Source organism: Aythya ferina (genome assembly GCF_964211825.1).
Source record: "Aythya ferina genome assembly, chromosome: 3".
Taxonomy (NCBI): Eukaryota; Metazoa; Chordata; class Aves; order Anseriformes; family Anatidae; genus Aythya; species Aythya ferina.
Genome location: NC_140298.1, coordinates 13,453,409 through 13,466,813, shown reverse-complemented (window position 1 = coordinate 13,466,813; position 13,405 = coordinate 13,453,409). Strand labels below are relative to the sequence as shown.

Here is a 13,405-nt window from a genome sequence, read left to right as displayed (position 1 = left end):
TACATAAATACACAGTTTATTAGCTGTATTATTTTGATTATTTTTCATAAGTTCATGAACTGATCAACTCCATGCAATAACGAATTCCCACCCAACGTTTATTTTTGTGCCTTGTCCTAAAAGGTCACATTCTCTTCTCCATTAGAGTAAAATATCAACATGCATAAACATTAAAATAAATTAATAATAAATATTAAAGAGACCAAACAAAACTGAGTGTCTCTGCTGTTCAGCTGCAGAGAAGAGGAAGTGAAACAAGCCCCGGTTGGGCAGTTGTGAGAAAGCGAAATGAAAACCTCTTATCTGTACTGGAACACATACAAGTGCTTTTAGAGCTGCAACCTCTTTCTCTTGAACAGAAACATCAAAACAGCTCTAGCCAGGGCGTCCTTTCTGAACAGTTCAGCACTTCACTTGCTTATGCAGGAGTCAGTCATCATGATGGCAGAAACCCTCGTTAAATAGGGGTTAATAATTAAAAAACAACAACAACATTTGCTTAATGAGAGCATGTGAACATGCCGATAGAAAATAAGGACTGAGTCTTTATCCTCAGATCTATTTGTTTTGCCTTGTCCTTTATGCTCTAGAAGGGCTATACTGGAAGGTCACGCTCTGCCTTGCTCCCTTAGAAGTGCAGCACATGAGGGAATGGACGCAAAGGAAAAAAAAGAGAAGGCAAAGCCAAAACCTCCCTCCACAAATCCCCAAATATTAGCTGTGCCTTCTGGCTCCTACAGCAGCAACTTCCTCTCCAATTCAAAAAAGGGAGTTAGCAGAAATACTGTGTTAGGAATCCCACCCTGGAATCCCTCACTCCTTCAAGCACTTTCATCTCCAACAAGGAGGCAATTCGTAGGTGCTGGCAGGTTACACTTTTCCAACATTTAACTGAGGCACATCTCAGGGTGGAATGAGCACATGGCCTTGAAGAATTGGGCGAGAAAGACCCATCCCATTCCACAGAAGGGAACTGAGCAGGAGGAAACCTTGCCCTTTATCCTCACCTGCCACCGGTGCCAAGCTCAGCATTGTGATCGCTCCAGCATGTAAGTTTAAAAGGCAGAGAGCAATTCCAAGGGGCTGACACCCAGCACCGTCCCACCCTAGGCAGAGCAGCAGGGGCAATGCCACCCAACACGGGCAGAAAGCGCACAAGAAAGGATCTGCCTCCCATCCAAATCCAGCAAATCCTCCCATCTACCAAAAACATACACCACAACCACAAGGGAAGAGAGCAAGGCAAAATCCCAAGCAGTGCTTGCAGTGCTGCCTGCTCCCCAAAGGACTTTAATTCCCTCGCCCAAGCAGCCTGTGCTTATCAAGGCACTGCGCTCTGCAGAGGCAGCCAGGAGCCACGAAGTCGCTGGGTATGCAGAGGGGCCCAGGGAGGACAAACGCTGGCAAACAGGAGGATCTCAGCACTGCAAACTGCTGGAGAAGGAAGTGTGCTGCAACAGAAGGAAATGCCCTGCCCCTCTGAAAAGAGAAAGCTGAGAAACTGCAGTCAGCTAATGCACAACATCTGCAGCTCCTCTGCAAGAGCTGAGCTTAAAGAGCGAGGGCTGGGCTGCAAGGGCTCTAAACTCAGAGCCACCCTGGCAGATAAAGTGTCAAGGGAGAGCTGAGATATGGGGAATCAGCAACCAGTTGGACCCAGAAGGTGAGGCAGGAGAAAGAACAGGATACCAGGAAAGGGAGATTTTGAGAAAAGACACAGACAAGAAGCCAGGAGATGGTGGATGAATTAGTGAACGTGAGCAGGGAAGGTGAAAATTATGACATGCAAAGGACATTCTGGACTTGCTTTCAGGGGGAAAAAAAAAAAAAAAAAAAAAAAAAAAGCATCTTTCAACTAAAAACATACACAAGTCCAAGCCATTCATTGCTTTGCAGGTGTGGAGAGAAACAGCTGCGGAATATGGATTTCACATAAACGCAGCCAGGCAAAAAACAGGCAGACAAAACAAACTGCAAAACAGCAGGATGTCAAACAGATCCGTGCCAGCTCCAGTCTCACCCCACCTCTGCAGAGATGGACCTAATTAACCCACTCCAGCTCAGCACCTCCACAATCAGAGGGAAACCTGGTCTTATCCCAGTGACACACCAGCTCAAGGTGTAGGCGACGTGCTGACAGCCTCAACCACCACACACAAGAGCTCTGTGGGTAGAGCCAGCTCCCAGAAACATGAGCAGGGAGAGGCTGGACTGGACATAAATCCCCTCTCCACGTTAGTAATGACCACCCTGCTGCAGAGCTGCTCTCCTGGATCTCTCCCAAGTCACTCCACACTCGCTGATTTCCGCAAGCTTTGGAACAAGCCCTCACATAGCTGTTTCATGTTACAAGTTGCTGAAAAACAATCTTCTTTTACTGAGAGAGCAGTCTGCTCCTGCTGTTACCCTGTAGCTCTAATACCCTGCTGCCCGTCAAAGTAAAAGGCCCTGGGTCTTGTAACGAGCTTTCACGGCCTCAGGAATGAAGCTTTCAGGGATTGTTCTGTCTGAATCCTTTTTAATTTATCTGCAGCCTTGTTTCATGTAGTTTAGCTGTCACAGCAACTCTTCTAACTTACTGGGTAACTATGGCTAATTTGTTTTATCTTTCTTTATCTTTTAATGGCGCCACTGTGGTTTTATGGCCCTAACACACTAAGGTAACACACTAAGCAATACAGGTCCGACACGATAACCGAGGCTTTGAGAGGTGAACGCTGAGGATGCAGCAGGCATGGGATGGCAAGAGAGGGAGTACAGGCTGGCACTGGAGACCCTGCAACGCAAATGACTTGGCCATGGTCAGGAACAGCAGTGCAGACCTGGAGCTGGACAGAAGCAGTGTCAAGGTAACACATAGAACGAACCTCCTCGTTCTGTAATAATTAAATCTGAAATAATCAATTAGACTGTTATGGCATGCTTCTTTACAGCCATAAGCAAGATTTTGAGCATTAGTACTGTTCTCTTCTAGAGACTCACTGTATTTTGCATGGGCATCTCCTCAGGTACCCCAGCATCACTCCTCAGCACCACGTCTGCCAGACTGGCCCTTCAGCAGAGCCAGCAGACCTCTCCTGTGGCTCTGTGTAATCTGACAGATGCAGCCCTTCTCTCCCCATCTTTATGACCTCTCTGTTCAGAAAATACCCGACCACATTTTTCCCATGTCCTCCCCCAGTGCTTGTGTTTCCAAAGCCCATTGCTCAATGTCTCAAACAAAAACTCCTGTAAAACCCTTCACTGGCAGTTCCCTGACACAGTTCCCTGGCAGTTCTCTTTAGGGAACCTTTTTCCAAGAAATCTGATCCTATCTTTCACTACATCCAGCAAGACAGCCCGCAGCTTTCTAAACAAAGCAAGCCAGTTCTTTCTGCATCCAAAAAAACTGCATCAAGACCTTCTTCAGTAAGCAGCTTTTCTATTTTCCTAATACACCCAGTGCTGTACAGGGGCTTTGGTAGTGTCTGTTGAAATTAACAGATTTGGCACAAACCAAGTTCTCTGCTGTCTCAGTCCAAAGGCTGGGTTGAGTATTTCTTGCAATCACCAGTTTGTTTCCTGGAACCACAGTTTGGATCAGGATGAAACTATTTGAAAATTCAGGTCAAATGCACCAAATAGGGTGGTTTTGTAGTTTAAAAAAAAAAAAAAAAAAAAAAAAAAAAAGGATCTGGGCATCTTTCAGCCCATCTCACCTCCTGTTTGTTGCTCTGTGTGAGTTACTGGGGAACAGTCACACTCAAAGCCTGTCTCTGAATCTCATGATCATAGATAGCATCAAGGGTGCTATCATTTGAGATGTAGCTTCGAGTCCCCTGTAAGCAAACCCTGTCTCTTCTTCCTGGCTCAGTGTTCTGGCAAAAAACATAAAGCACAAATCTGCTCACTCTTCAGTTCAACTTGTGCGAACAGTGCCTCAATTTAACCATCCATATCCCTCATTTTTTGCTAAATAGAGAAAAAAAAAAAAAAAAAAAGTATTTCATTTTTCACCAAAAGGAAAAATACTTCCACTTCAGTGAGAATAACTAAAAAAACACAGAGCTCAACATGTGAGGCTTCTTGGCTACAGGTTCAATTGCTAATCCAAGCACAATTCTCCAGCCTTCCTTCAAACATCCTGATCCCAAGGCAAGAAAAACACCTTGTGATTTTTTTTTTTTTCTTCAGGTGACAAAGTGAAAAGTCCCTCAGCTGCCTAGGATGGGGAAAACTTAAAGCCTGGACAAATTTTACTTGCAAGTTCAACTTAGGTAGCCAATATGGTACTAGAAAGAAGGGAAACAGTTCCGTGTCAACGAGAAACACCTTCCACACCACCCAGCCTGCACATGGGTTCCAGCCTCCATCCCTGCTGGAACATCTAACACAATTTCAACCATTTCTTCTCTGGCTGAGGAACCACCCCGGTGGTGTTTGTTAAAGGCATAGCTGTGAGGTAGCTCAATTTCTCTGTAACTCATTGCACTGCCTGGTCTTGAACAGTCTGATAAAGTTATGAACTGGTTGACAGAGAGAATCAGCCAGTTAGCAGGATATTTACTTAATTAGTTCTCTCTATCGGGCTTGTTACATTAGATATTGCAGTGCTGGGGAATGTTTGCTCACAGGTGGCTAAATCATGCGTACTGCAGTCAACAAGGGAATATCAAAGGGAATAAATAACCCCAGAGAGGGAGAGGCCTGGCAATGCTTTAGCTACCGTCTTTAAAATTCCCTATTGTTGAGCTTATAGAGGCTGTAACCCAGCAATGAACCGTGCCTTCTTATATAACTTGCTTGATAATACAGTACGCTTTAAAACCCAGGCTCAGCGGTGCCTTGGGGAACTCCTCTGCAAAGTTTCAAATCTCCTGGGCCATGACAACATCCACAGAGCAGCACAAAACACTCCCAGCTAGGCTGAACCCTTCGCCACTCGTTTTTTTCGCAGCACACTCCTGTGGCTAAACTGCTACTTCGCCGGTGTCCTAGCAATGATTTTATGGTTATTTAGCCTCCAGAGAGCCAGGCTACTCGATAAAAAATTTTTTGATTTGTCCCCCCTTTGCTGACTGCAGCCACCCAATCTCAGGAGAGATGCATGCCCTTTTGCCACAAAACAGTAATAAAACAAGTCTCCTGCCTTTTCATTCAGTCCTTGAAACTTAGACGGATTTCTGCTTGATAGAAAATGAAATGTAGAGAAGGGAAAAAAAGGATAAAAGGGAACTTCTTCCCAAAACAGCTGAGATGTATCAGCTGGAGAGACAGGACACCAGCTCACTGGTGAAAAGATCATTTACAATGAGGGTAAATGCCAGTGACCTAAGCAGCCTGCTGCTCTCAAGCCACTTAATCACATCTCCAGCATCTGGGATGCATCAAACACTGGCAGTAGCTGGTGAAAGCTGCTAACTGAGCATCCCTGATGCAAGACAGGTGCTGAGGCTGCTCTGGGAGCCAGGCACCCTCTATTAGATTGGCAATGCCCTCAAGGACTACCCTGGCAAAGGAAGAGTCAGGATGGCTCTCCGAAGGAGCAGCTCAGTTTTATAGCAGAGGATTTTATTGGAAGATAGGGATTCATCACAACTGAGCTTGTAAGAACAAGCAATCACCATTCAAGCAAAAACTAAAACGTTTCACCGAAGGCTTTATGGGTGAAAATTTGCCAATAAGGCCATGTCTGAGTTCCCATTGTAGCAAAAAGCCCTTCAACCCAGCTCAATAAACACAACCTACCTTGCCAAGAAGCGGGCACACATAGTTGGGGCTCATGGTACAGCCCCACCAGCTCTTTGCTTCCCCTAATGATGAGCCAGCTGGGACAACACTTTGTGATGTAGCTGCATTTCTTACCAATGCATGGAGGAGGCCCAGCTGATTGAGACTCGTCCCTTACTTGAAGAGGAAGAAGCTTGTTCCAAGCCCCTTTTTCACACAGCAGCTGCCTTCCTTTGCAGCCCATGATGGGAGCAGGGCCAACACTCAGCTGTTTCCTTGCCGCTGACAGCTCCACAGAAGAGAAGAGAGAGCTTCCATGCCAGTAGCCACATCTTCCCTCATGCCTCCCAAGGCTTATCTCTAAGGAGCAGAAGCTCACAGCAGCAGGCTTTGCCAAGTGAATAATGGAACAAGCTAGAGCCTTGTACTTCTCAACGCTTGAGCCCCGGGCACCTCCCAGCTGAGATTCCAGGACCTTCTCCAAAGCTCATCCATGAGGCAGTGGCCAAATTAAAGTCTTTACCTTCCTAGTGCATGACTGTAAGGATGCAATCCCATTAACAGTGCCTCCAAATCCTAAGAAAAAGGCATTTCTCTGCCACAGGTCCCAGCATTCAGGTACTGCTGATATCCAGTGTCCCTTTCATCTTCTCATACTGGGCCTGTCCTGTGCTGATGCTAATGTGCAGAGGTCAAACTACCACATTGAGGATTACCGACTAGGCATCACAGTGCCACCTCCTATTCTGATTCACTTTCCCTCACAAAAATTCTACTTAAACCAAGATGTTACTGCAAAAATCTTTCAACTAGACTTAGCCTCAAGGGGACGTCAATGCCAACATGCCTTGAAAAACCTTGCTGCCATACATAAAGCCTTTGAAAATGCAGCTCAAAGAAAAGGCTGTTATTTCAAGGCTAAACTTCTGATTCTCTCCCTGCATATACCACCGCTGTCAACACAGCTATTCCTGACAATAACAGGATGAGCAGAAAAATCAAGCAACCTGTTTTACCCACTTGGTAGAAACAACATCTCCTGAAAAACTCTGTCACCAGAACGCAGCCATGTCTCACCAAAAGTATAAGGAAGAAACAGAAACATAGCTCTCAAATACAAGCAGAAGATTGAAAATAGAGATTGCCAACTTGTCTTTCACCTGAATGTTTTTCTTCCTGGTTCTTTGTTATTGTATCTTTGTAAGGCTGCACAAAGATGGAATCATTTTTCAGATGTGGGTTATTCGTCTTCAAGACACTGCAATGACAAATCCACAGGCTGAAAACATGCTTTTCTCCAAATATGTTTTTGGCATAGAATCACAGACTCACCTAGGTTGGAAGAGACCTCCAAGATCACCGAGTCCAACCTCTGACCTAACACTAACCAGTCCTCCACTAAACCATATCACTAAACTCTACACCATGCCACAGGCCAAGAGAAAAACAATTCTGTTGCTGCTCAGAAAAGACTTCTCATTCCTCTGGGGATCCTGAGAAGACGATTGGAGGACCCAGAGCAGCTCAGCACATTTCATGTAGCACAGCCTAAGGGAGAGGCTAGAGTTGCCTTCGATGAGGCTATGCTATCGAATGGGCTGCTCTTCTCAGGTTAATCAAAACACAAAGCACGTCACCCAATTCCAACCTCCAACATACCCCATTTCCACACCTGTGACATAAAGAGAGAGGCAGAAGTCCATATGCCACCCCAAACTCTGGAAGAAACCCTGGATTCCATTTACCTTTATGTCACCAGAATGAAAAGGACAAAATTCAAGGGTTTAGCAAAGCTACCTAGTCGGTTATGGCACGCTGTATGGTGCGCTAACCTCCCAAAGCTATTTGCACACTCATTTCTCCCTGCTGACCACCTTCTTCACTCCAATACATCATGTTTTTAGGAGCTTTGATAAATGCCAAAGGTGAACAAGACAAGACAACTGGAACCTATTTATAGTCAAAAAGTTCTGCAAATCCCAACTATCAACATGCTGCAGAAAACATCTTTTTAAAGAGTCAGATGTCAGGACTGCCTGTATCTCCTCTGCTTTCTCGTCCAGCATATCAAACTTCTAGCTCCCTGAAACAGCCACTGAGGAACAGTCTGGGGAACCTTTAATTCTTACTAGGGAGACATGAGGTAAAAGGCATTTTTGCAGGCAGACCTGTCTCCTAAGCAAGGGCACACAGCAAGGAGAGAAACATTTGAAGTCTGCCATTTCTAACAAACCCTACTACCTATAGCAGCAATTACAAGTTGGTATCTCTCAGAGCAGCCTCAAGATTGCTCTAAAATGCACTGGGGATGGGGAAGAAGAATACAGGGAACTTGAAACCCCCTCTAGCAAAGACTCCGTATCATGCTGTTGACTAACAACACAGGACGTTGTTTGCACCAATACACTTGCTGCTGTTCTGAAACTGAAAGCTGCTCCCCAAACTATTGCCACAGACACTTCAGAAAGAAAACTGGCAGATGAGACATAAGCCAGCGAGAAAAAAAAAATAATAAATCTTTCTGTTCTAAAACCACCCACTTAGAGACAGGGAAACCACAAGCAAGCCTGATTAACACCAAAACCAGGTGATGGCAGATCTGAATCTGAAATTCTCAGTAATTACCACTAATTTGCATCCACTGTACTTCTGACTGTGTAGAACGTTTATTATATAGGCATTTAAGATTAGGAAGCCCTCATGAAGAAGCCAAGGGAAGAATATCATTTCTAAGTTGGAACAAGACTTCATTTTTCAGCAGATACCTCATCACAATGCCACAAGCTGTAGCTGCATGTCCTATGTACTGGGGTACCTTGGAAGAATTAAGAGTTTAACAAAGGTCTGAGTTCAGAGAAGCAATTCTTCTCCCAGTCCCACCACAACTCCCAGCACTGTAAGAAGAGAAGGTGCCATACCTGTACGTGACGTGCACTGCAGTTCCCGGCTCGTCTCTCTCCCAAATCAAAGCCACTCTGTCCGGAGACTTTTCGACATGTTGATCCAAGCAATTTACTGTAAGAAAGCAGAAGTTTAATCAAAGCCTAATAACACACACAGAGTTCTGTAAACTCAGCTCGGTCAAGCATAACAGCAGGTAGACTTAAGTTGAAACTTCATCAGCCACCTAGCTAGCTGCCCGCTCATTTCAAACACTGGGAAGTCATCCTTTACATGGACAGCATTGTAGTAATAGGAAAGTTGTCTTTGCCATATTTGTTGTGTACAAATACCACAAATACCATACTGAATTGGTACAGCTGCCTTAGAGATGACATCTCCACAAGAGGCCTTGCCTGATTCAGTTCAGCTCAGTGGCACTCAGGGGAGCTGTGCTTAAACCAGCCAAAAATCTCTCCCCTGCTCCCACCAGCGCCAAGACAAGGAGGACACTCTTATGCTTTTCCTCACCAGAGCAGTGTTTTACCACGTAAATCTGACAGACTTGCCTTCCCCAGCTTGCATTTTTAGCACTGCATCATTTGGATTTTCTAATTACAGCTCACGCAAAGCATTTTTATTCCAAGGTATAATTGGAAGGGCTGAATCTCCACTTACTAAAAATAATCTCAAACTTTAGGATCTAGTGTAAACACACACAGTAGAGACATGTATCTATATATTACTAGACAGCTGGGAAAGATGAACACATCTCAAACTGTGTGCTACAACTCCTAAAATATGAAGGGCAAATTCGCTTTTGAAGGTCCATTTCCCCATGTAACAACCAGGGGTAAAAGGGACCTGGACAACTATATGAGGTGAAGTTTGAGCGAAGGGACAGAGAGTACCCACCTTAAAAAAAACTTCTCAAGAATCCACTCAAGAAGCCTGCCCACACGTTCAGCAGCTACTTGTCTGATGATTAAAGATTAGCCTTGTAAATTTTTAATTCCAAGCCTAAACTACAGTTTCGTACTTCATTATATGCTTGTAAAGGCAGTTACGATATTTCAATAGACAATTATTAAAAACCAGTCAGGCACGCTGCTGTACAACTCAGTGATAACCCTGAAAAAGAAATAAATGCTGAGTTTCAGATCACATTTCCTAGAGATATTAATACTAGTGAGGAAGGATTTTATTTTTCCAGATAAATTAGGTGCAATGAAAGCTGCCTATTGTTCTGTCAAAACTTGTGAAGGTTAGGTGAACTGCAGCCCTGGAGCCTGCTTCTGCTGTTCTATGATCAAAGCTGATTTACAGCACTACAAGTAAGGTGAAAATGAAGCTCTGAAGATGAGCAGGAGATAAAATAACCTCAGAATTCAGCATGTTTCACTACAAGAACAACTCTCTATCTCAAAAATACGAAAAAAAGCCCTTCAGTTGTTTTAAGGCTTTTACTTTTGAATGTAAATTTCTGCAGTAATACTAAAATAAATAAATAAATAAATAAAGGAGATAAAATTTCTTCATTTCTTAACACAATACAGGAGGACAAAAGCTCTGAGGAGGAATGCTTTAAGCATACACTGATTTCCTCTGTTGTCCATCCATATGTAATCAGATCTGTTGTGGTTTGTTCTGGGACCCTTACCAACTCCTACCTCCGAGCTCATTGCAGAAATACCCTTACATATTGCACCACATTACAGTAAAATACATTAACAGAAATTCATTTCCCAAGCAGCATTCCCTTCTCATACCCAGATTTCAGTGGGTATTTCTGTTACAGCGAGCCCAGTGAGAGTTTCTGTTCTTTGCCCGGTAAGAACTGACCAGTGAATCGGGGCCAAACACTCTTATTTCCTTCCTGACATTGCAAGTGCCTTTCTCTCATTTCACAAAACAGAACTTGGTGACCTGCCCCCTACCGCTACACCCTAATGGTTTCTCCGTCTGTTTTCTTGCTTCCTCGACAAGGCTTGGAAAAGCACGCAGAAACAATTCAACGAGACATGCTCCTGAGGACACGGTGCCTTGCAGGTACAGTAGCTCCTTGGGGTCTTTTCCTGGAAAGGAGTCACAATGAGATAAACCCCCAAGCGCTGAACCTCATGCCTCTGCAAGGTCTCCCCCAGGCAAAAAGCCTGTTCCAAATCAGAGATCTGAGCTGTTGTGTGCTTTCTTATCCGCTGTTCCAATCAAGAGATCAATGGACAAAACTCGAGCCTCTTAGCAGAAAACCAGCCACTCGGTGGCTGAGTACCATGCTATTCATCTCCATCATGCTTTAAAAGAAGGAAAACAGTCACAGCAAAACCATTTAATTCTCTGCAGCTGTGTTTCAGTGGTCTGTGACTTGTTTTTTTGTTTTTTTGTTTTTTTTTTCAAGCTATGCAGAGAAAACATAAGAGGCATTCAGTGTCTGCAGAAGAACCAGATGCAAGACACGGTGTAAAATCAGACCCAGAAACAGCTGGATTTTACCTGACCCATATGGGATTAAGAAAAAGGTGCTGATTCTGCTATATAAATGAAATAATGGATCCCAAACAACCCTCTGTGCTCAGCCAGGATCTTCCTTTCAACGGGAAGCACTGAAAACATGAGTTTGGCTGAAGTCTGGGTGCTGGAAGTAGGGCTGTACAAACAGCTCTGTTCCCTTGGGAACTCCACAGCTGGGAATCCTCCCGTGGGGACAGCTGTGTTTTGGGAAGCCCAGGGGAGGGTCCGCTCTTTTGTGCTAAAGCAAGGTGGCTTTATACGAAAATATACTTCCCTATTAAAAGACCTCAGCACCGAGTTACACCCTAGGTAGGGCTGGGGTTTTAGTCTCACTAGATGGAGCCTGCCCATGGTATGGAAGAGACGACAAGGCTGATACAGCCCGAAATAAACTGAGGGCAGTCAGGACAGACACAGCAAGGAGCAGGGACTGGACTCCAGCTCAGCCTCCAGCCGAAACAACCGAAAAGCAACAGGTCCTGCCGAAAACTCGACTGCTGAAGAGCTTCGGTTCCCCACCAGCACCCAGCCCCCGAGCAGCTGCGGGCACAGCATCACCGCGGGCGCAGCCCCGGGGCAGGGGGGCAGCCTTACCGGAGACGTTGAGGCGGCCACCGAGGAACCAGCGGGCTCCGGCTCCATCCCAGCCGGCCTCGCAGGCGGTGTGGAAGGGGCTGTCCCAGCGCAGCGAGCCCCGAGCCGCTTCGGCCCAAAAAGCTGCGGGGTCGCGGGCAGCCCGCTCCTGCCATGCCCCGTAGCCGCCGGGGGGGAGCTGAGCGGGGCCGCCCCCGCAGCGGCGCCGGGCGGGGAGCGGGAGCCGCAGCCGGAGCCGGCGGCTGAGGCAGCGCAGCGCCAGCGCCATGGGGCACGGCCCTGCTCCGCTGTCCTCGGGGCCCTCCGGGTGCCGGCCCCAACCCCGGCACCGCCCCGGGAACACCCCCATGGCTTCGGGAGACACCGCCCGCACGGGGAGGGCCGGGAGCTGTGGGGTGGCTGAGGGGGGCAGCTCCTCGCTGGGGATGAGCACAGGGGGAGGATGATCCCCTCGTGAGGCAGCGCTGGGTGTCCTCAGCCTCCGTTGTCAGTCGTGGTCAGCTCGGTGGCAACAACACCCAGTGTTTCCAGTCAGGCCCCAGCACGGACTGGTGTGTGGGTCTGTTCCTCCCCAGGTGCAGGGCCTTGATTTAGGAACCCTCCTGAAGCCAGGCAGACACCCTGACAGCCTCGGGGACACACATTGCACACACATAAGCACCCACCAACCACACAGTCCTGGAGAAAACCCCCTAAGAGATGCTCACCCCAATGCATCCCTGTGTCCACACAGCTCTGGGAACCCTCTCTGAACCCACACGCAGACATGAGTCCTACCACTGCCCCCTTATCGCTTTCACAGCTTTAAACAGTGTAGGTCTCCATCCTCTTTTTCCTGGCTTTTCTTTTTCTGCGAGCATCATTATTACCACAACGTGGAGCTCCCAGCTTTGGTATCACGGTGCTCCTCCACCTCCCCTCAGTCGCAGCACCAGGGGGACTGAGAGACACGGTTCAACCCTGACCCGCAAAAATGAGCACTGAGATTTTGCAGCAGATAACGCCGACCTTCTTCTTTGCACATAATGCTGCCCTCTTTGCTGTGCAGTAATTCTCTTAGGTGGTCTGGCCCTGCCTCCCAGCACATAGTTGGAAAGCTCGTAGCCAGGTCTGGGATTCCTTAAGAAGTGCCAAACTATCGAGTGTTTCCTAAATGCCACCTCAATGAATTTCCAGAATTTGGGCAGACAAAGCACACTTCATATTCAAGAATAGCGACTTTAACCTATTCTTTGTGCTAAGCTCTAGCTTGTTCTGGCAGTGGTAGCAACAAGGTAGTGTTTTCTCTGGATTTCCTAGGAATATCACCAGACATTTTATCTAGGTAAATAGTATAGACCTTATCAGGACTCAGATTTCTGGCACTTCTGAGGTTTCCAGCTGTGTTTTATAGGTAACACTTAAGATTAAATACACCCTTAACTTCCTTGTAAAGTTGGCATTGTCACACTGCTAATGCAATTATGTATCCCTTCCTTGTCTTCTCAACGCCAATGTTTCTTTTTGGGTAAGTGCTAAGTTATAACCAATAGCGTGTGTGCCACCTGGTGCCAGATGGGAGTATGGGGAGTTGTTTTGCTTTCGGTTGGTTTGCTTAGGGTAGCTCAAAAGTTTTCCATCAAAATTGCTTATAGGCAATAAATAAATAAATAAACCAGTATTTCAGATGAAAGCTTTTCACACACACACACACACACACACAAAACAGCAG

The 13,405-nt window shown here is 46.2% G+C and overlaps 1 protein-coding gene across 1 annotated transcript in view; it reads right to left on the bottom strand.

Annotated features, from left to right (window-relative positions):
* Positions 1-11,991, bottom strand: part of ACSS1 (acyl-CoA synthetase short chain family member 1) — a 37,507-nt gene extending 25,516 nt beyond the window's left edge. The window contains exons 1-2 of the mRNA XM_084514196.1: positions 11,695-11,991; positions 8,628-8,724 (exon numbers count right to left, since the gene is read on the bottom strand). Of these exons, the coding sequence (XP_084370322.1) occupies positions 8,628-8,724; positions 11,695-11,962 (365 nt within the window). The 5' untranslated portion in view covers positions 11,963-11,991. The remainder of the gene's footprint in view (positions 1-8,627; positions 8,725-11,694) is intronic.
* Between the last annotated feature and the right edge of the window lie 1,414 nt (positions 11,992-13,405).